We start from the raw sequence: 22,786 nt of genomic DNA, 5'->3' as shown, positions 1-22,786 counted from the left end.
GAGCTGGCACTTTGCCTCTGGTTACTCATCTTCCCTGGAGCTTAGCCTCGAGGAATGCAGCCCCAGGCAATGCATTCCTGATCCCACAAGGGCTTGGTGCTGGGCAAGGCAAACAGGACCAGCTTCTGCTGGCACCTGCTCACTGTGACTGTGGAATGGGCTGTATTGCCAGGGCTGGGAGGCACAGGGAGGATGGGAAGCAGCAGCTCAGGGGGGTCCAAGGCAGGAACATAAAGATTCAGGCATTGGGGTTAACAGCTAATGCCATTCCCTAAGGCTGCACTGATCCCAGCCTCATGCGTGCCTGAGGCCACCAACCCTGCTGCAGTTCCCAGAGGCTGGGTTTGGCATGGCTGCTCCCACAGAAGCACCTGCGGCTTGAGGGAATAAAAGCCCCTTTCTTCTGCTCTTTAAATCTGCCCCCTTTTGCTTTCAGAGATGGAACCAGACCAAGAACCAGCAGAGCTGAAGGAGCTGGCTGCTCCTGCTGCAGTAGCACCCATTGGTGTTTCCCCACTGGAACACAGGAGGAGGAGGATACTGCCTCCCAACAGCACAGTGATGTAGAGCTGTTCTCCACGAGGAAACAGGAGCCTGAGCTCCTGCTGCTGCCCTGAAAGCAGCACCTGGGAAGGGGCAGGACTGCTGCTGCCCCTGCAGTGGCCACATTTGCCCTGGTCCAAGTCACAGGAGCCATCACAGCTCCTGCAGAGATGCCTTCCCAGATCTTCTTTACAGTATGCACAACAGTGCGGGTACAAGCGATCTGCTACAGTCACAAAAGAGCCTTAGAAACTGCATTTCTAGGATGATCACAGCCCTTATGTTAAAGCCAAGTGCTACAATTAAAAATAGACCAGCTCCACCAGTGTTTTTACAGAAAGGGATGAGCCAAGACAAGAACCACAAAATCTGGTCTAATTCAACAGCAACCTGGCCTAATCCAGGCAGAAAGACAGCATGCATCAGGGTAGATTTATATTGCAAAACTGGAAATGTATTTTTAGAATTGAGCCTGGAAAGTGTCACTTCAGAAGGAGATCAAGCACGTCATGGCAGGATCATTATGGGATTTGCAGAGCACCTTCCAACACAGGAGTCTCCTGAGGTGACTTCACATTAAACCTTCCAGAAGATCAAACTCATTCCTGCAGGTGTAACAAGCCCAACACAGCTGGGATGGGAAGGTTCATCCCCAGCCTGCCCCTCACTGCTCAGGGCCACACCAGGCACTCATGGGGCTGCTCCAACCCAGTGGGCAAGTCAGCAAAGGAACCAGAGCACTCTGTTCTCCCCAGGACAGCCACAGCAACCTCCCTGTCTATGCCCCTGCCAGCACCCTGTGCTGCCCCACTTCTGCTTTGGGGAAAAACAAAAACAAAACAAAACAAAACAACAAAAGGGCTTTATTAGCCAGCTGCTGCTTTCTGGCGGTGTTAAATCCATGCAATCTCCTACAGCTGAAAAGCAAATTAGTTCATTAAATCACCTGCTTTACACATTACACTGCCCAGTTTAGGGCAGCCACATACAAACCAGAACACTGGCTGCTCATTTCCAAAGGCACTTCTGCAGAGCTTCACTGAACTTTAAGGCTAGAAAAGTACCTACACTTAATGTCATTTTCCCATTAATTCCCTTATCAGTTCCTTATACCTGCAGTGGTATCCCAGGGAACAGTCCTGTCCCATCTGCTGCTTGCATCACCAATGCTTCTTGTCAGTCCAGCAGATCTTTAAAAGCAGGTGAAGGCCACAGATCTCACCTGGGCTGGTCTTTGCAGCTGCAAGGGGCTGCTTTAGGCTGTCACAAGTGGAGCTGTGATTTTCTTAAAGCCAGCAAGGTGCCAAGTTTTTTTGCAGCACCAAAATTTGTTCAAAAGGATTTGCCTTAAAGTTCAGAGTGCTTCAGTAATCCATTTGAGTACTTTTAATGTGAAATTCACTTTGCCATTTACAGAGGACTACTGCAATCATTTATGAAAGAACAGAAGTCTGGGGGAACTCAAACAGGGTACCAGAGTTAGAGATGCTGTTGTTGGTGATGGAACTTGCTCCTCAAACTACTCAACCATTGCTATGATGCCTCTGACAGTGGGATTTCCCTGTCTCAAGTGCCTGAATGCTCATGTTCGACCCTTCTAAAAATGGGATTAAACAAACCCAGTTTGGGTGAAGAAAAGTACAAACAGGCAGAATGCGGGGCAGACTGAAGAGTGACCTTAGCCTAACACTCCCCAGAGACACAGCCACTTCCGCTCAGATACCTTTGTCTGGGGTATCTTTTTTGGTGGGGGTGAGGAGTGGGGTAGAGAAGTACAGTGTAAGCATAATGTATCATCTTAAATGGAGCAGAGCTTTAACAAGGGCTGCATGTTGGGCATGACCCTCTCTTCTTCCCCTCTGCAGTTAGGTGTGCATGTACCCAACTGCACCCCTGGCTCTGCATCAGCTTCCAGCTGGGCCTCCAACACCACTTCCCATATTCCTCCTACCATCCCGTGCTCCATCTGTGCTCACAGTTCAGCTCTGTGTTACTCATACTGCTTTGTAGCTTTCATCATGTTCTTTTCTGGTTTTTCATGTTTTCATGTTCAACAAGATCAGGACCAGAGAAATGTCAATTACATTTTGTGGAAGACAGAATCAAGAACTCTTGTAATTCTAAAATTTAGTTCAGTTTTTGCTTACATTTCAGTGTTTGTAACTTACTCATTTAACTGTGTCATTTAAACAGCAATCTCACCTTTAACACAGAGTTAAATATAAAACACATTGAGAGGACACATCTGAAAGGAGCCATTCCAAGCCATTACCAGGGAAAACGTCCAAAGTCTTTACAGCTGCTGCTTCTCTGCTCTTAATCCATATGTGCAGAATAGAGGGACACCTGAGGTGTCCCAGAACAGAAGGGCCATGCCCAGTCCTTTCCCATCTCTTGGAAACAAAGCCACAATCCCAGAATTTCTGTTTTTGAAAAGTGTTTACTCACGTAGTTTAAATAAATTAATTTGCAAATAAAAATTAAAACTACAGTATACTATAGTTTGAATAAGATGATTAGAACAACTACAATACAGGGATTTCTTGCTGCATAAGTTTCATTACTTAATGCATATAATCTGGAAAATGTCAAAATCAGTTATATTTCTATGGAAAGGGAGTAACAGCAGTTACTTGTACATGACAGCTAACTGAACTTATAGTACAGGTTTCCTGACACATGCATTTCCTGAGTGAACCAAACAATATATATAATTTCTTTTTTAAAAATGGAGAAATAATTGACAGTCAAAGTAAGTAATGCATGACATCTAAGCAACACAGGTCTCTTTAAACAAAGAAAATTTTAGAACAGCTTCAAAAGAAAAATGAAAGCTAAAGCTTTGCTATAAAGTACAGAAATTTTCTTACTGTCAATTATACAGTACATATTTAAAAAAAATATGAAGCTGGCCAAAAAAGCTCAAATCAATGCTAAAAAGGTCAGGTTGCCATGAAGCACAGTGGGCTGGCAGCAGAGCTGCATGTTGTACACCGGTGTTTTCTGGTGGATACAGAGGGGAAGGAGGGGGAGGAAGAGGAGAGCAGACAGAGACCAGAGTAAGCAGAGCCCACAGCAGCACCTCACACTGAGGGCCTGAGCCCAGCCCAGCCCCAGCTCTCCCAACAGACTGCCAGCTGTTCCCAGCTGCCCGAGGATGCAGGGACACATCCCCTGGCTGCCGGGCTCCACCTCTGTTCCACGTGTGGCCCAGATGAGCACCTGCACCTGGCAGAGGGGCAAAGGCCAGGCCTGAGGCCCCCCCAGCAGTCAGCAGGTGGAAGGCTGAGCATCCAGCTGACAAACCCCTCTCAGGCTGGGACTGTGGCCAAGTGACAAACTGCTCCCCACACACGTGCCCGGGTGCATCCACCTCTCCCCCTGTCCCTGCTCCCCACCCCCAAACAGTAAAGAACAGAACAAGCCTCGTCTTTCTGGTCTGTTCATGTTTAACAGAACAAGCCTCATCTTTCTGGTCTGTTCATGTTTAACATTGGAAAAACCCTCACAAATGTCACTAATGCTAAATAAAGAGAAGTGTTAGCGTGAAGGGAGAAAAAAATCCTTAATCTAGACTAAGTTGCATATTCGAAGAGTCTGGTAAATATTCTCCTCATAACCAGATCTTAAGTACAGTCCTACCAAAAAGACAATTTAAGAAATCCTTCTTAGCTACCTTTCAACACGGTTAATGCACAACTTTATGCCACCATAATTTGCATTAGCTTTGTTTAAAAAGCATTTTAACTATTCTAAGAACTCAGTATTTTAGATTAAAAGATTTTTCTACCATTTTCATCCCACGATCTTCTCCATCCAGAACTACTCTACACATCCAATTGCTGGATGTAACACACTATGACCATGCTACTCTCTAAACATTCTAAATATTTTCAATAATAAAGATAAATAGAAAAGAGTTAATATACATGTTATATTTTACAATGTTTGCATCCAAGCTGTAAACTAATGTTCTTTGAACTATTTACCCTCCATATACAAAAAAAATGAAACACCTTTCAAACACTGTGGGCATGTGATTGAAAAACCATTAAACTGAAGGCATTGGAGTTCACTCTACAACACTTCCTCCACCTCTTCAGAAGTAGTTATTAACCAAAAAAAGCAGGAGGTCTCCCCCTTCTCCCCCCATTTCTTCTATTTTCAGACTTTTCTCAATAAAGAGGGATTTAGCTGTTGTAACAAAAAAACCAAAAAATTCTTCATCTTAATGCAAACCAGCAAAGCCCAGAGAATACGAAAAAACAGTTGGTTTAAAAATGAGAATCGCTTAGCTTATCAGTTTACTGCAGTCCTTGGGAACACCTGTGTTAGTCGAGAGGCCCTTGGAAAATGAGCCTGATGTAACCCTGCTCACCAGCCAGCTGATGCGCACAGAAGGGACAGGCTGCGTGAAAAGTGTGAGTACCGTGAGGAAGAGGAATTTGGGACCAATATGCAGTTGTCTTTTCTGAGCACACGTGTCCACACGGGCTGAATGCATGAGTTGGAGGTCCGGCATCCACATAAAATCCCGCTTCACACCCGAGCCACAGAGGCACGTAGGGGCCGACGGAGCGGCACATGGGGCACTCGCGGTCCTTGCCGTCCCTCTCCTCTTTGTTCCCCCAGTTGTGGTAGCCGTGCACGTGGCCGCAGTTCAGGTACACCCACGGCTGCTTTTCGTCTACAACATCTTTTCTCTTCATGCTGGGGAAGGCCAGGGTGTTGAAGCCCACGGGGCACTGGGGCCTCGCTGCGTTGATCTCCTGCCTCAGAGCCTCCAGGTGCTTGACGGTCGGCGTGCGCGCGAGCCCCTCGGCCGTGCGCCACAGCAGCGTCGCCCCGCACAGGTCGATCAGGGAGCCGTCCTGCAGCTGGTTCGTCTCGTTCTCAACCTTGACATGGACACAGACATGGAGAGCTGTCACCTAAGGGTCTCCGAAGAGTAACAATGTGCACTTCCACAATACTCATCTGCCTGGAAGATCCATCAAAGTTTCAAGCAGCTTCTGACTGTCCACAAGACACCCATAGAGAGCCCAGTATCAGCGTCTCTCTGCCCTCCTTTTTTTGGAAAAACCCCACCCCAACATCTTAGATTAAAGTGTGCAATAAAATAGACCACGTTGAGTCAAGAAAAGCTCCCCTCCCATCTTAACAACTCCCTATTCCATCCCTACAGCACTATGTTACTTGAAATGCCTCAAGGAGTAGCACCAGACTGTTTTAGTCCTCCATCATATTTTAGACTTTTCTTAAAACTCCTCTTTACACATAACTTTCCCTTCATCCCATTAGCACTTCCAGCTAAATATCCTGCTTAAAATGTAGCATTTCTTTCTGCTGAGACATCCCAAATCATATCGAACCCAAGTATCTCCTGGAAATGTTACCAGTGCTTTGGAAACAAGAGGAAGAGGGCAAACTCAGAATGTGAACACGGAAATGAATATCCAATAAAATTATAACTATTCTTCATTATTCTACAAAAAAAGGAAAAGTGGGAAAAGCAAAAATTCACAAGGGAGAATCGGGAAAATACTTGTAGAAGTATCAGTTTAGGAGAGCAGCCTAGATGTGCAATTAAGTATTAGTTTGCAGATAAACTCAGTCAGTTATTCAGGCTGAGCAAGACACATTTGTGCACACAGACAGACACATAAGAGGCAGTGTAACTAATTGCAGAGGTGACAACTACGTGGAATTCCAGCAGATTCCAGCTCTATGCCCAAACTATACCCTTTACGGAGGCACCATTTTAAACAGGTTACATAAAACACTGGTCACTCCTCTCACCATTTTTCCCCTCTGTTGAGCTGATCTGGTTTCACGGAGGCTGAACACATTCCCACACACAGAAATCTCTCTCCACACCCCTGGCTTGGAGTCTTCTGTGAATCCATTACGAGGATGCATAACAAGAACTCCATTTGTTGTTAGTCCATCCATTTGTCCATCTGATGTCTTCCACTTTGCAGCCTTCTCCTAAAATAAATTGCACCAATGAGAACCTTTAATTTGGCTAGAGTTATGAATTAGTTTAAAAAATAAGCCTGCACTGAACTTTTAGTGGAAAAAAGAAAAAGAATTCCCTTACCCCAAGAAAAATGTTTTTTGAGGAGTCAAATCCTGCAGCATATATTCTTGCTGTAAAGGGAGGGTTACGTTCACATATGATCCTGCAGGCAAACCTTGATATTGTGCTCTGCACAGACTGTGTATCCGAATTACTCTGACTCCCAGGAACTGTATCTGTTACTACAAAGTCTATAGGACTCTCTGTTGACCGACCAATCTGGAAAAGCATTGAGGAAAAAAAACCAAACAACTGGTCAGAAGTTTGTCTCTGGGTCTAGGACTATTCAAATTCAAAGCAATTAAAAGCAATGATACAAAAATCATGACATTACAGTTTAAAGCATTCCTGTCCACTAGTCTATCAATTTAGGTTTCTAAAGCCTCATCTGAATTGATTAATTTTTCTGTCTCCAAATGATCAAAGTTATTCTGAAAGCTGGGTACAGCCAAATGAAGGAAGGAGAAATAAAATGATGTAATTAAGTCAGTTCTGAGATCATTCCCCATTGAAGGCCTTTTCATCAGAGAGGTTACACTCAGGTCAAGCAGACCAGCTGCAGGAACACCAAAACAGCCAGAGAACAGTGACAAGCAGTCACTTTGTATGTCCAGAACATTCTGAACAGTGCCAGACTAAGTCAAGGTATAGATGTATGAAAATCAGATTATGTGAGTTGTCTCTTCAGTTCAGGTGGGCACTGAGAAGCAGCAAACCTTTTGTGAAAGACCAGGGACCAGGCTGTTGTGGCAGAGAGGGGCTACATTTACACACTCAGAACACAAGAATGTAACATCTGTCTACCATCAGGTTTTGCTGGTAGCTGTGCCTCCTTTTCTGGCTGCAGGGAACTGCGAGTCTTGCAGTCCCACACAACTGTACTGAGTTTGATGAAACTGCATAGGTATCTCTGCTTTTCTAGTCAACTAATCTTGTACTTTTCCTTGCAAAGAGGAAAAGTAATAACCTTTTCCCAAATATCCATATAGCTGGGTTTAAAGCCCCCTTACACACTACTACTCACTCATTTCCAGAACTCTCAGGTTCTTTGAAAATAGGTGATTATATTAAGACCGATTAACTGCTGAGCAAGAGACCCAAAAGCTTGAGGTGCTTTTTTGGTGAGGACTGGAGAGCTTTCATGAGACTAAAACTGCTTTGTCAGAATCTATTTTTCTACTTCTTCTTAGGCAGGATAACCCATGAGTACACAGGGACTGCCAGGGGCAATTTCAGGGCAGCACACATGCCAGAGCATGCCTGAAGAGAGAACACTCACACAAACAATAGCTTATGCTGCAGTGATTTCATTACAGTCCTTTTGCTCTGTTGTATTTGCAGTTGCAAAGCAGCTTCCTCCACCACTTCCCAACACCTCCCACCTCCTTAGATCCTGAGTGGCGTCACAGCTAAATGCTGTGACAGCAAAACTCCTTGCCATGAACTAGTGACAACAACGAGGGGGGGGGGGAAGCTATGCAAGATCACAGTGTGGGAATCAGAGAGAACAAAGCACACATTAAAAAGAACCCCAAAACAAACCCCTTCCTTTTGAGAAAAACAGGAAACAATTAAAAGATATGAGGGCACACCACAGCTGCAGATGTGTTTGTGGTCCCTTCTCATACACACAGGAACTGCAGCAAAGTTGTTTTGAACTGCCAGCATCAGCACTGAAGGCTCCTCTCTTCACATCTCCTAGTGCTTTAGACATTTCTGGGTTTGCTTAAAAAAGTTCAGAGTACTTTTTGTATTAGTTGCGCCAAAAGCTTTCCTGTATTTCCACACTGTATTTCTTCTACCCTGTCTCCAACTGGTTGATCCCAAATCCCTTTGTAAATGCCAGAAGCAAAGTTCTAAGTGCTTGAAGAGAAAGTTGCCCTTTATTCTTCATTTTGCAAGGAGGGACTAGGAGACAGATTATGTGACTTGCAGACTAGCAAAAGTAAAACCATAATCTTGTGCATTAGTCACAAAACCCCCCAACTTTCACCTTGGCCCAAGTCTAGAAGATGTACAAACACACAGCCTTGTTCACAGGATGGCTTTGGGAATGAACTGAATAAATTGCTCTGAATGGTGAGTGCAAAAACTGACACACAAACTTTTGGGTCTGAGAGAAAAAGCCTGCTGAGAGGATGCCTTGTTTGAAACTACCAAAAATGAGAACACACTTACACATTTACTTCACATACCTGGAACATATCTGTGTTGCTGTCATGAGTATATTCAACTACTACTGTCTGGGCCCGAGACAAAGTGTAAGATATGCTGTGTTGGTCCTTATTACTTATTGCCTATGGAAAAATGCCAAATGTTATTGAACCCGTGCACAATAATTCTACAGTATACAGCAGCAAAACAGACTCTATATATATATATATAACACCAGACTCTTCTGCTAATTAAGGCATTAAGGCAGATGGTTGTTAATGACACACCTGCAGTTAAACTTCACAAAACCCAGTCCTGGCCACTAAAAAAAAGCTGCAGGATTGATTCAGCAACAGACCAAACTGGTCTCTTCACCACATGCTGCAACTAAATAAACATAACCAGGGCATATTATTAGTCATGTTTTGTGTTAAAGCAACACTGGCCTGAACACAAAAGGACAAAATAACCAAATGCAAAGGCTAAAACTGAATGTAACACCGTCATGGCCATCTCAGAGTGAACTTGGCCAACAGCGAAGTGAGGACAAAAACCTAGGAACTTCATTCTAAAAACAGGATTTGAGTTAATACTAAAATCAGTAATGACTGATTTAAGATACATAGATGAAAAAGTGGTGGTAAATAGGGTAAAATGGAGAAACTCAACACAGGTTGCAGAAGTTGTAGCGAAGGTTACAGTTTGTTAGTCTAGATGTTCATTCTGCAATTACCTTCTAGGGAACTAACCAACACTTCTAAAAGCGCTGCTAATCAGCACTTACCAGACCATAGAGAATTTGCAAAATTAAATGTTCTTTTCATAGATCTACTATGAATGTATCTCTGCTACAAGAATTTTAGTAGAAAAATGCTTCTGATTTCAGAATACTTTACATACATTCATTCCCTGAATTTACGGTCAAGATCCTTAAGTATCAAGGTATTCTGGGAGTCAAACACTTAACACTACTGTGTTTGTTTCACTGTGTTTGTGATCTTGTCACTGGCAGATCCTAAACAACCACTAAGCATCCTCAAATTCCACTGTTTTAGTAGAAATGCTCCATTAGTTACTGAACACAATTGCACACACACTTGAATAGCCACAATATTGCATGGTAATACCTTAGCTATGATGTATTAGTTTTGACATACACTGTTGAAATATAGTTCAACTTCAGGGCCTAAGCCCTTCCTTTTCTGCTTCTTAATGGGAGCTCTGATTACAAGCCCTATGGAACATACCCTGCAAAACCCACCTGTCCTGATCCCTGGGGAACTCCTATCCACTGGATGGAGCACCAAGTGCACGTGGAGCTTTGGCAAGGATCATTTACAAGTCAGTGCACGTGAAACAGTTAGTCCTAAAGCAAAGTGAGCACAAAACCAAAGTCTAGAACGGATGACTAGCCTGTGCCCAGAACATTCATGTTTCAAAACTAATTTTTTTTTCTGGCTACGGCAAGGACTACGCACAGAATCTTCTTTGCTAAATTGTTTCTTGCTAACCCTGACAGGTACTAAAAAACTTTGGATAAACACAAACCATTATTTTCACAGCCAGATATTTATGCTGTTTAAATAATTTCCTAGCAGCTCTTTATATGGAGAAAGAAGATTTCTCCTTTACAAGGAAAAATCAGACAGAATTGAAGGGAGAAATGGAGCTTACCTTTGCTGCTTGAGGGGTACAGGCAATGTGCACAGTGCTGGGTTTCACCCCATTTGCCTTGGGCCTTTTAAATAAAGCAAATCTACTTTTCCTTCTCCCTCTATCTCCATTTGGGAGAGACCCATTGTACCTATCAAAAAGCACAGAAAAAGAACAAAGTCCATCATTCCTGTGTTACTTAGTTTCTCATGAGATACAGACCCTTTCATTCTAAGCACCAAGTAGTCTCAATTAGTATAGCATTACTAACTACAGATTTTCAATTAATCACATTTAAATCCAAGAATTGATTAACACAGTACTGAAACATGTCCACAGGATTACAGCACAGAAAATCCTCAGACTCTTACACACAAACACTTACCCCAATACAATCAATTCACCATATTTGACTGGTGCTTTTGATGGATGATTTTCTTGATCAGGAGAAAACATGAGCTTAGCTAATGACTTCTCAAACTTCAGGTCTCTGATCAAGAGTTGTGGCACACTTTTTTCATTATTTCCTGTAAAAATAAAACCAAAATTAAGTGTAAGAGAAAATATTCCACTCCCATTACACAAACTTGCACACCAATCTAATACTGCAGGTACAATATTTTGTGTTTTCCATGTTTTGATTTTGCCTGAAATAATTTTTTAAAACACATATATAAAACCACATGAATTAAGGTTGAATTGCCTTGAAGAAGTGCCAGATCACAAAAAAAATGCATTTAGAAAATTTCACTATGGCCTTAAAACATCCACACTTGTTTTCCTCCATGCTAATTTTTAGAATATATGATACATTGCTTAATTTATTATATTTCATTCAGCTGTTGAGAAATAGATAATGCCAGATAGGCATTAAATTTAAAGGAAAAAAAACCCACAAAGCAAGACTAGCCCATTAGCTAGACAGGCAAAAGTTTTCATGTGAATTGTCTAATTCAGAGCTTCCTAAGAAGTTTCTGGATTTGCAGATGGAAGGAAGTTGTATGACAATTTGATATCAAGCCTACCATAAAAGTTTAGGGTGTGCAGTGTGATCGCTCATGCTTAGCCAGAGAGAGAAGTGATATAAACACCTGTTTGAAGGAGGTTTCCTGAGAGAATTCCATGTAACTCCTAATGAAAACAGTCCTGAAGTGCATTTTTTACTCAGACTTCTGCTTTGAGGAACAGTTCATATAATATTTTTTACAGCTTCTCATTAGTAGCATTTCCAGACACTTTTGACCTATGCAGCTCATCTCTGACCTTCCTCTAGAGAAATCCTACCCAGCAGAGCACTTGCTTGATAAAGAATAAAGCTGATGAGAGCCTGTTTGAGGCTTTCTTTAATAGGAATAGGAACATTCCCTTGGTGCTTCCAGGTGAGTTTTCATACCAACTCAAAGAGCTGCTAATCTTTTTTAGTACTGATGGTTAACATTCTGCCTTCTGTGCAAATGCACTTTTTGACCCACACAGCACTTTTTGAATCGTGTCATCAACTTTGATCATAACTACATGCTGTATCTCCACTTTCTTCTACCTTGACTAGACCATGGTTATTAGCAGAAAAGATGTCATCATACAGATATTATCTATCCCCATGTTATGTCATAAGAATAGAGAAAAAGATGTGGCAGTGCTTGACAGCCTGCTCCCATTTGTTCAGGAGCTGATGCAAAGATCCCTTTACTGACCTTCTCTCCCAGTCTTTGCTCCTTCACAGAGAAGCCTGGCCTTCAACATGTTCTCAAATCTGCAAGTTCCTATTCAGCATGCATACATTGATTGCCATCTGCAATCAGCTCACAGTGCTCTAAAAACTCAAGTTTGCTCCTTCACACTATTCCACATATTTGGGAAGGCTTCTCACTAATACAGACGAAGACATCACACTGTCTCAAAGCATTTGCTATGATGCCTGCAGAAGACAACCAGAAGAGTAAATAGAAATCTTTAATTTCTCCTTTAATTTCTCATTATTTTCCAAATCTCTTTTTTTTTTTTCCCCAAGTCTGGGTACTGTAGATTTCATAGTGCTTGAAACAAGTTAACTGCAGCCTGTCTTTGTGGCTAGCACACACAATATTATCACAACAGTACCCTAACCCACTGATAGATGAGTGCATTGCAACAAACCTGATTTGCACAACACTGCTGTGAAGTGTCTGTGTCCCATCTCCAGAACAGCGACACCAGCACTTTCTGCTGCCTGGAAAGCAGTGAGCACTTTCACTCAGCAGCTGTCCTGGTCTGTGCCTTAGGGTACCCATCACTCAGCTGGTGCTGAAAGTGCATTTTACTGATCCAGCAGTCTCCCTCCGTCACACAGTGGCGGTGGCACAGGAGACAGTCAAGGAATACAAGTTTGCTCAAAGCCCTTCTGGACTGCTGACCCAAGTGTAGCAGTAACTCCCTGGGATGGTGAGGCTACTCACTGTTTTAAGTTTTGCCTTTGGAATACTAAAATGAAGACCTCAAAGCAAACTGATCACAGGAAAACATGACCTTAAATGATGTCAGTAGTCACAACACATTGAAATGGAGATTGCTGCATTTGATAAAGAGAGCCCCACAACATTAACTGTTGTTAATGTAACCTCCTTACCTCCCGGCATCACACCCCACTTTGGAGCACCACACTCAAACTGCGTGCCTGTGAACACAGCTCAGGGCTGCTTTTCTGACATTAATAGTGAATAAAGATCCTAGTATTTAATAGTGCTCAGTTCTTTAGACACATTTCCCTTCTGAACTGTTTCTACTTTTGAAATTAGTATAAATCTTCACAATTTATCTGTATATAAAAATGAAGATATATCTTCTATGAAGAATTTTTACAATCAACTTCAGCATTTCTTGTTTTAAGATATTCTTGCATTATACTTGCTTGTATAGGTGTCTTCTGAAAGAGCTCATCTTCTCATCTCCTCCCCATATGATTAACCTATTTTCTACTTGAATATTGATCTCCTCAACAGCCTCTCCCCTGCAATTCAGTCTTCTTCACAAACAACTAATTTAATCTTGGCCAGCAGTTGTCCTCTGCCTTCACATTTAACAACTCACAAGAAATAGTAGTAGTGTAGTTTTACTGCCATGAAACTACAGCAGTGCCTGTAAGGAAACAGCATAGAACTAGGAAACACCATGCCACAGTAACCAAAGATTTAAATAGTGTAACTCCATATTACAGTGTTAAAGAGCTAATCCTTTCACTTAGAGAAAGTGGGATGGCAAACATTTAAAATAACTTTAGCCATTAGTACAAGAACAGGTTTGGTACAGCTTCTCCTCTTCTTCTATTCATCCAAGGGAACAATTTTAATGGAAAACTAAAAAGATACATGTCTCAGTCTGAGTCAACTTCAAAGCCTCATGAAAATAACCCGTGAACAGTTAAAGGAGACTCTAATGTGCTACCTGCACAAGTGAACAGAGAACTGTGCAGAAACGATAAAAGGGGTCAGGAGTTCCCAGGGACAGACTTCAGCAATACAAGGAGTCATACAGAAAATCTCAGTACAAGGAAAGATGTCCCCCAGCTATTGCTCAGTTCCTCCTTAAAACATTTTCTTTTGCTTTACATTTAAAGAAATCCACTCAAGTTTACTTTGCATGTGATGGAAATCTACTTCTTATTAAACTTAAGAAGGTTTGAGCGTTAGAAATCGAGAGCCATCATTAATAATACAGCTTGCTCATCCCCTTTCAAAAGTCTGGCTGAAATGTTGGAACTTCATTTTTTTTCAAATACATCTTAGAACCTTTATGAGCTTCACACACCACTTTCACAACTACTACACCCCCAGATTACTTCAACTCAAGTACATACAAGATTCAGTACTCCTAAAAAAATAATCAGTCCAACATACACACTACTTCTCATCCAGTGTGATTGGCCTGGTGCACTGTACCCAAAGGGAAAATATTTTTGTTCCCAGAAATAACAAAGACCAATTATATCCTTCCAGTGAGGTCCTGAAGATCAGTCCAAGGGAAATTTCATGTCTGTGAATAAAACTCAAGTGCTGTCTCACTGGAGATGAGTCTAATCTGCCATGGGATAACATCTCCACTCCTGAAATAGAGCAGGCTTATGAATCATTTAAAGCTGAGTGAAGAACTTACTTGAAGGAAAACTGTTGAGTAGAAGAAAAGTATCCACCAAAATATATATAATGGGCCTTCTCTTGTAGTACAATCTGACCAGTTTTTATTTCTAGAGTACTTAATTAAAAAGAAAAATTGGCTCTGAAGGGCCAGTGTATATAGCTAAAGAAACAACTGTTTGAACAAAATACAGGCAAATTACATTTTTGCTGCTTCTTGCAGCAGCATTTCCAGACATCAGTGGAACAGGCTTCACTGGAGAAAACTCTGAACAACAGATTCTTCTAAACTCCTCCAAGAACACTCAACACTGATAAGGTTTATATTATATATATATATATATGAGATAAGATGTCAATTACAAGATTCCATCTCATCCAGTATTTTTCCAAAAATCATAGAACTGGCAGCAGCAAACATTTTATGTTCAAGATCTCTGCTTCTGCCAAAGAGAAGAGACCAAAGCCTGAAAATGCTTACCTTTTCACAGTCCTGTATTATGGTTTTGAAAAGATTTTGAGAGTAAAGCAACTTGCATGGCTAAAGGCAAGCACAACTGTTTGCAGTTACCCCAAACCACAATGGGTACCAGTTAAAATTCTTCAGTATCAGAAATAGGAAACTGGAACAGGAAGAACTCATGAACATTTTTATTCTCATCACTAGCTCCTCTGGGGGCAGCAGAAAGTTCAATGCTCAATACTATCACGTGCAACTGTTTTGAAAGACTGGGAAGTGACAACAACTGAACTGAGAAAAGCATTTAAAATTTGAGTAACGTTAAGTCTGGTTTCTGACAAGCCTTCCTGCTCTCTAGTACTCACTAAAGCCACAGAAGGCAAAGACTGCTATAGCTGAAAAGCAAGTCACAGATTTCTGACTCCATTCCAGTAGAAGTCTCTCCTGTCTCATGCAAACACTGGTCCCTGCATCCAGGCTGTCCCCTGGAAGACCTCCCAAACAACACTTCAGAGTAGGTGAGGCTAAGAGCTCACTTTCCTTGAGCACATCAGTTTCCACGGGGGACAGAGACAGATGAATTTTGGTTGGTTTTGAACTATCAGCTCTAGCTTAACCAGGCATCTGCAACCATTCAGCTGCCCTTCCTGGTCACGAGACTCACTCACAACTAGTCTTTAATTGCTTCAGCAAGTCTTCAGATTTTGTTTGCAGTAAGGCACAGCACCTTGTGAATTAAGTTTGCTATTTTGTCGACCAAGTACGGCTTCTGGAATTGCAGCAAGAATAGCAATATCTTAATGGTTAAAATGGGGCGGGGGAGGGGAGAACATAAATTCAATGAGCCCAGGCAGAGATTCATTAAACACTCGGCTGAAAGCTAAAAATACTAGAATAAAAGTCTCTTTGTAATAAATTACCGTCATTTTCTAAACACAGAGCCAGCATTATAGGCTGCTAGCAACTGTAGCTAGTGCCAGACTAGCCCTTTTCTAAAATACTGCATAGAAAAGCACTTACACAGTATAGAAAGAAGTCCTCTGTCAATGAATATATTAAAATAAAAATATGCTGATTCAGAGGCAAAAAATTGGGAATTTCCTCCTCCCTTTTTATATTGTTATATTTATATTCTATATCTACATATTTTAAGGTTTGGAATTTTTTTTTTTTTTTGCTTTTAGAAATAAAGCACAAGACATTTTATCTATTGATGTTTTAATTTTTTTTACTATATGCAGTTCTGCACTGACTACCCTTACAATTCTCACATACAGCTTTTCCCTGAGAAATTCTGTGCTAAACCAGAGGGAATGGGGACAAAATGGAATCTAGTCCTTTTGACAGGGATGCAGTGGCAGAACAAGAGGCAACAAACAAGCTACAACACAGAGAGTCCTGATTAGCTATTATGGGAGGGAAAAACCTGCAATCCACAGAGCCTATGGGATCTCCATCCTTGGAAATCAGCTGCATGTGGCTCTGAACAGGCTGACCAAAGGCAGTCCAGTCCCATTTTGAGTCCAGGGACTGAACCAGACAATCTTCCAACCTAAATTATTCCAGGAATACAATTAATTTTAGGAAGTCCACACAATTCTATCAAGCAACTGGAATATGCACTTGAAGTGCACTTTTGACCAGCTAGACACATATTATAAGTAATTCCATTGCCAATGAAACAAGATTTTGTCCTTATCCTCAAGATGTACACGTTAGTGTCTACAGCTTTATTTGGATTTAAAACCCCATACTGCAAACAAACAATTCACATAGAATAGAGTGACAATACCTGAGAATACACAAGTAGGACCCAAGTTTGCCAATATTCACTTACACATTTAAGCTCTTTATCACTCCAGTTTCCACTAGGCAAGTCCCCTGCAACTGCAAGATCAGAAACCAAAATCCTCTGAATACACATACAGTATTTCAGCACTGCATATTCTCTTATATGGTTACATCTCACCACTTCAAAGGAAAAAAAAAAATCTTGATTTCCAGATTTAAACAACCAGAATATTAAAGTTAAGTCACTGAGAGACACAAACAAACTGTACAGAACACTAGTCTCTCAAGATGAAGATATTCGCAAGCATGGAAGGAGAAGGCAATAAGCAATCAGAGAGAAGGGAAAATAAAAAAAAAAAAAAGCAGCACCAACCAAAACCATCACCAACAAAAAAAGCACCAAACCCCCAAAAAACCAAAAACCCTACCCACAAAAAAAACCCCAAAAACAACCCCACCCAAACCCCACAGTAATTCCCAGCAGACTGACTGCTTGTTTGAGTATGTGTTCCCACCAAGCCCAGCTTGCCAGGCTTCACAAACAGTATCAATAATGTTACTGATCCGCGCTGGTGCAAGCAACAAGGAATCAGGTCCTTGCATCACTAGGTTTCTAAAAGCTGAGACAAAGGTTGAGAAATCACTTTCTTCTACGTGACGGGTGAAGTAACGTTCACCACTGGAAAGTTATTCTCCTTTAACTGTTTTTCCTATAAATAGTTTTGCAAGCTTGTATTAAAATAGTTTTTACTGAAGTGATCACTGGGTAAAAAGAATATGTGTTTATCTACCAGTTTTAACACTTCTCCCAGTTTTCAGTTAAAAACAAGCTCACGTTTCCTTCCCACACACACCTGCAATTTTACCATCAGCAGGTTTTAGACTCCACTTTTGAGATTAGCCACATTCTGTGTACAGCTTGCATCCTTCACTACAGATGCAAAGGAAAGCATAGTGATGCATCTGTTAGTGCAATTTAAATGCCTATCACTTTAGATCAATAGCCACACACTACCTTTGTTAGGAAGGAAAATTAAATTTCTTATTTCTAGAAAAGGGAGTTTTTCAGCAGTAAAATCCCCAAGAATAAGCCTTGGGAGTGTGGAGTATCAGTCCAGCCTTTTGCTTTAGTATGGCTTATTATTTCCTTAGTCTATACTGTACACCTTTTCTTTTGTAACTCAGAATAAGCTTAGTCATCCACTATAGGCACACAGGTGTTTTATGATATGAAAGCAAGACAAAAACAAGATATCAAAAACAAGACAACGAGGCCAAGCTCTGAAATGAGCAAGCAGCTGATCCTGCACAGGACATAAAGCATAAACCAATAAACCATAAACCAACAGCTATCTACTACTATGCCTTGAGAACATCTGTAAAATCTCAATAGAGGAGTTTTTCATTGTCACAAACAGAATGAAAGCATCTTTTTACCATGGACACCTGCCATTAGTGAGCTGGTCATCCTGGAAATAAGGCATGCAAGTCAGAGCACATATACACAAAAGCCCATTGTCTGTGGACACTCTGAAAGAGGCATTAACTTGATAGACAAGAGAAAATCTACTGTTTTGCTCTAAGGCCACAGCTAATTTTGTCCAGTCTAAGAAACAGCAGTTTTGGTTGAATTGGTATCTAGCATTCTGCTTCAAGTTCTGTTCCAGCCTCAGAAGCAGGTCTGAGAAGCTCTCAGCAATTTCAGGATAGACAGGAACAGCGCCTTGAGGACAAGCAACCTTGTTCAACGAACAAGGGAAGTGTTTTAGAATAGGACTTTTATTATAGGCACCTATATGAAAATCTGTACTTTATGATACTACTCAAAAATAGCATTCTTTTTCAGAAGACTGAAAAAATCCATCTAAGCACAGGGATCTCATTTCAGTCAGACTCTGCTAACTTCAGTTCCCTTACTCTGAACTGCCGTTGATGACATGAGAATGTGGTTGGGTGTATTAAACCTGGAAGATTTATGTAATCAATAATGATCTACTCCAACAGACTGACAAAAACCAATTCTGAAAATATTCCCTTGGAAAAAGAAATAGTGCAGAATTTTTTTCAGTTATGAAAAGTAACAGCTGATCCTCCCCTGAGGAAACCACGATAACCTCCTACGGGTTATAAATGATGTAATTCAGACTGCGTGTGGGAAGCCAAAAACATTTGTCTTTTAGCACAAGCTGTCTATTTTAAAGCTGTCACTGCAACATTATCTGTATCCTTAATTAGCTGAGAAAGTTCTTCACCAGTTAAGCCGCTCCATTTACACGCAGCCTGAACCCCCTTGCCCCTTTGGGATACAGCAGCGACAACGCGCAGAGCCTTGCACGGGGCTCGGACCCTCCGGCACGAGGGTCAAACACCACAGCTTGTCCTTGCTCCATCAGCTGAACTTCCTGCCAGAGTTACTCACACAAGCTGCTTCAGAAAATTAATTTGCAGCTTTCTCCATGAAGTTCTGGCTGCACCTGCACTTTGCCTGTGAGTACAAACTACACAAAAAAAAAAGTTTTGATTTTATTTTAATTTCACTCAGATTATCAAATGAAGTTTATAAATAATCTGTAACCCGTATGAAAAAGCCCTAAAATAATACTACAAGGAGATATGCTGGGAAAATATCAGGTGCTCATTAGTCACAGCATACCTATTGGTATCTTCAGAGTGCCTTGCAAAAGCACAAACAGAAAAGAAAAAACTTCGTACAATACTAGTACAGAAGTATAGTTCTGCTGCAGAGAACTCTACTGTTAGAAACCTTTAACATTATCCTTCTCAACTGCTTCAGACTAATTACACAGTATTACCGTAAGGAAAAAAAAAAGGCAGTCCCAACTTTCACTTAGAGTCAGCCACAAGAGTAAAATTTCCTAAAAGTTTAGACCAAAGCAGAGGCATCTTATTCTTACACAAAGCAATAGAGCTTTTCAAGTCCAGGAAAATCTACCGTCTGATGCACCTGTACTGGAATATATGGCTGAGGAGCCTGGGCTTGCAAAAAACCACAATGAGTTCTTGTTCTACATGCCCAAACATTACAGTTCTTCTTTTTATGAGCCTCTGACTTCCTGATAAGGCAGTTCATGTACCAAAGTATCTGCTAAATAGCTGTTTGTATTACACTACAGCCTTGTCACATAGCATCTATATCAGCTTACAAAAACAGGTGTTACAGTTACCTTTAAAGACTTTTTCTCAGTTTAGACAACAAATATTCAACAGCTCCATGAGAAATTGTCCTTGGTACGATTTTGTTAGGTAATGGCAGTTTTAACGCACCCTAAAAATGAGAAGTGACTGACACTTCTTATGATCAAACAGCACTTACTATGCTGTGCACTTTGAATGTCTCTGCCTCTTTGAGGTGGAAGGGGAGCCTGCAGACACACTGCCTACTCTCAGATTTCCTTTTCACTGCATCACTGAAAACCAGTGCCACTGAGGATACTTTTAGAAGAAAGACCGAAACAATACCACAGTAAACGGGAAAAGTGACGGCATGCAGAGCACTTACCAGGATATTTGTGTCCTCTCAGTATTCCTACACAGTGGAGAAGAAAAAACCCAATCCTCCGATCTTGTTAAAAATCAGCCGAAATCCACCAACTCCTTTAAAGCCCCAGCAACTGCCAGACTGAGTGACTGCTCTGTGTGCTTTTACTTCAGCCGTGGGAAGCGCCTCCTGCCTCAAGAGGGGCCGGCTCTGCCTTGCGTAAGCTGGGTAAACACCGCAGCAGCACCACACAGCATTGGCTGGAGGCAGAACCAGCATCCTGCTCCTGCTCCATCAATTCATCCATCCCTGGCCCCAAAAAGGAAAAAAGGAAGCTGAGGGTGTGTTGAGAACAATACTGCAGCCCAATTGCCTGGCAGCTCTGCGGATGAGGTTCTCAGAGAAACACTGATTTATTTCCTTCTCTTACATAACTGTACCCATGCATGCTATACCTTTTCTTTTTTTTTTTTTAATCATAATTTATTAGCCCAGCTAGCTTTCCTCACCTCCCACACAAAGAGTAATTTCTTAATACACTGAGAATTATACCAGCAGAAACTCTTCAGGCATTTCTATCTCTCTTTTCACTAATACTGTAGGACTGGACACATGACACATCTGCAGATGCCACCTGCGTGTACTGGACTGTCATGGCCAATGATTCTAAAACAGCTCAATCCTGTAGGATGCACATTTAGAAAGGCAAATCTGCATGTGCCAGACCAGGTTATGAGCTCATTTCTCATTCCACCAACACCAAAATCACTGCATCAAGCCAGTGGGTGGGATAATTTAAATGTCTGAGCCATAAAGTGGTGATCAAGTTACCACAGCTTCCAAGTTACCTCGTGGAATTGATCATGCAAATGCTGTGAGGCTGCTGCAATCACGGTATGACACAGCAGCTTAACCTTTACATCAAGTTTTACATCACAGCTGTAGTGGGTGAGGAAGGGGTAGATGGTTACCCTGGCTCAAGCAATGTAGATAGAGCCTGACATTTCACATCTCCATGTTGTACACGTGACTGTTGCTGCTCCTGTTTCTGCTGCTCCTTCCCAGGCTCACAACCTCAATCTTTTAAACACAATTTTATGGACTGATCTGTCAATGTTTTAAAGTTGGTTTATCTGCTCTGTTATTCTTTTAACAGAACTCTTCCCCAGGTCACCTTACAGGACAGCCACTGGGTAACACTCAAACCTAAGAACTGTCAAAACAGCTTTTCTGTTCATGATGCCATAACACAACATAAGCTGCAGTTCCACACAAGTCAGCTTTACTGCTGAGAACAAGGTGAATGCATCTGTGTTTTCTCTCTTCTCAACCTGACTCTACAGCAAACTTTCCCCTAAGTAATACAGTACAGCTGTCCTGTTACAGGATCTTGTCACCTACCCAGAAAATTTAGCTGCAGAACACCTTGCCATAGGTTATTCTGGATAATAAAACTATACATAGGCTCAAAGATACTTTTTTCCCCTCCTATCATAGGTTACTAAGCACAAAGATACCACCTTGCTCCACAGAAGTGGTTGAGCCACTGCTGCTGAACACTGGAAAGTGCCTGGAGAAACACTGATGTACAGGTGCTCCCTTGTTTCCACACTTCTGGTTGTCAAAAAAACCACAGGACTGAACACTGCTCTGAAATGGTATGGTCATTATCACAGCTATCAGATTACTAAACTGGCAAGGGGCTAAGGGAAAACCAAAACCACACACATTTCTCCAACTATTTCAACCCAAATAATTTTGCTTACCTCTTTGTGTTTTTATTCTGTAACCCCATTACACCAGTGCAAATGAGGGGATAGGGACCTTCTGCATCCATCTCAAGAGAAACACATCAAGCCTGATCCTGAGATTTAGGTTCTAAGGGAATCCTCCTCCCTGCCAAAAATCAACAGCCTCATATCACTGGCACACAAACACAGCTTATTCACTGGTACTGCACAGATCCTTAAAATGGCAATTTTTACTAGGGTGGAGGAGTCACACCACCCCACCTCCCTCATCACTTTCAAGTTTTGTCCCAGCCTATAAAAAGTTGGCAGCTTGAATGCTGTTTCAATCGAGGCAAAGAGTTGCTTTTGCGATTTTGCTTTAAAAAAAAAAAAAAAAAAAAAAAAAAAAAAGAAAACCACATCAGGACTGCATTAGTATCACTTAACACACAGATATGGCACCAAGAGTACAAAAGGTGTTCTGTATTCAGGTATTTAACCATAGTGATTAGTTACATTTGTATGACCACTTCTAGGCTGCATTACTTTTCTCACACACGTTGTAAAACTGGAGTTGTACTGTTTCAAAACATCCTGAAAAGCCGTATTTGAAGACTAATTTGCTTCTAGAACTCCTTTATTCCCAGACATTCTTTTACATATGCAGCTGTTCAGTGTTCAGGTTAATAAATCTGTAGATTACTTTATGCTGCAGTTACCTAAGAAGCAGCTGCAGGTGGATTTGCTTTCTACCACCCCAACAAGATC

At 41.5% G+C, this 22,786-nt stretch overlaps 1 protein-coding gene across 3 annotated transcripts in view; it reads right to left on the bottom strand.

The window, feature by feature from the left end:
• Positions 1-2,655: 2,655 nt before the first annotated feature.
• PELI1 (pellino E3 ubiquitin protein ligase 1) overlaps positions 2,656-22,786 on the bottom strand; it is a 43,388-nt gene continuing 23,257 nt past the window's right edge. For 2 of the 3 annotated variants that reach the window (XM_041477070.1, XM_041477069.1), the window contains exons 2-7: positions 10,815-10,956; positions 10,451-10,580; positions 8,818-8,919; positions 6,644-6,841; positions 6,343-6,531; positions 2,656-5,441 (exon numbers count right to left, since the gene is read on the bottom strand). In XM_041477070.1, the coding sequence (XP_041333004.1) occupies positions 4,875-5,441; positions 6,343-6,531; positions 6,644-6,841; positions 8,818-8,919; positions 10,451-10,580; positions 10,815-10,885 (1,257 nt within the window). In that variant the 5' untranslated portion in view covers positions 10,886-10,956 and the 3' untranslated portion in view covers positions 2,656-4,874. Of the gene's footprint in view, positions 5,442-6,342; positions 6,532-6,643; positions 6,842-8,817; positions 8,920-10,450; positions 10,581-10,814; positions 10,957-20,309; positions 20,598-22,054; positions 22,168-22,786 lie in introns of those variants that run through there. The other variant, XM_041477071.1, reaches the window with a different exon arrangement.

This window comes from Pyrgilauda ruficollis, unplaced genomic scaffold (assembly GCF_017590135.1).
Source record: "Pyrgilauda ruficollis isolate IOZ18807 unplaced genomic scaffold, ASM1759013v1 scaffold4, whole genome shotgun sequence".
Lineage (NCBI taxonomy): Eukaryota > Metazoa > Chordata > Aves > Passeriformes > Passeridae > Pyrgilauda > Pyrgilauda ruficollis.
The sequence above is the reverse complement of the archived record's forward strand: the minus strand, read 5'-3'. Positions and strand labels throughout refer to the sequence as shown.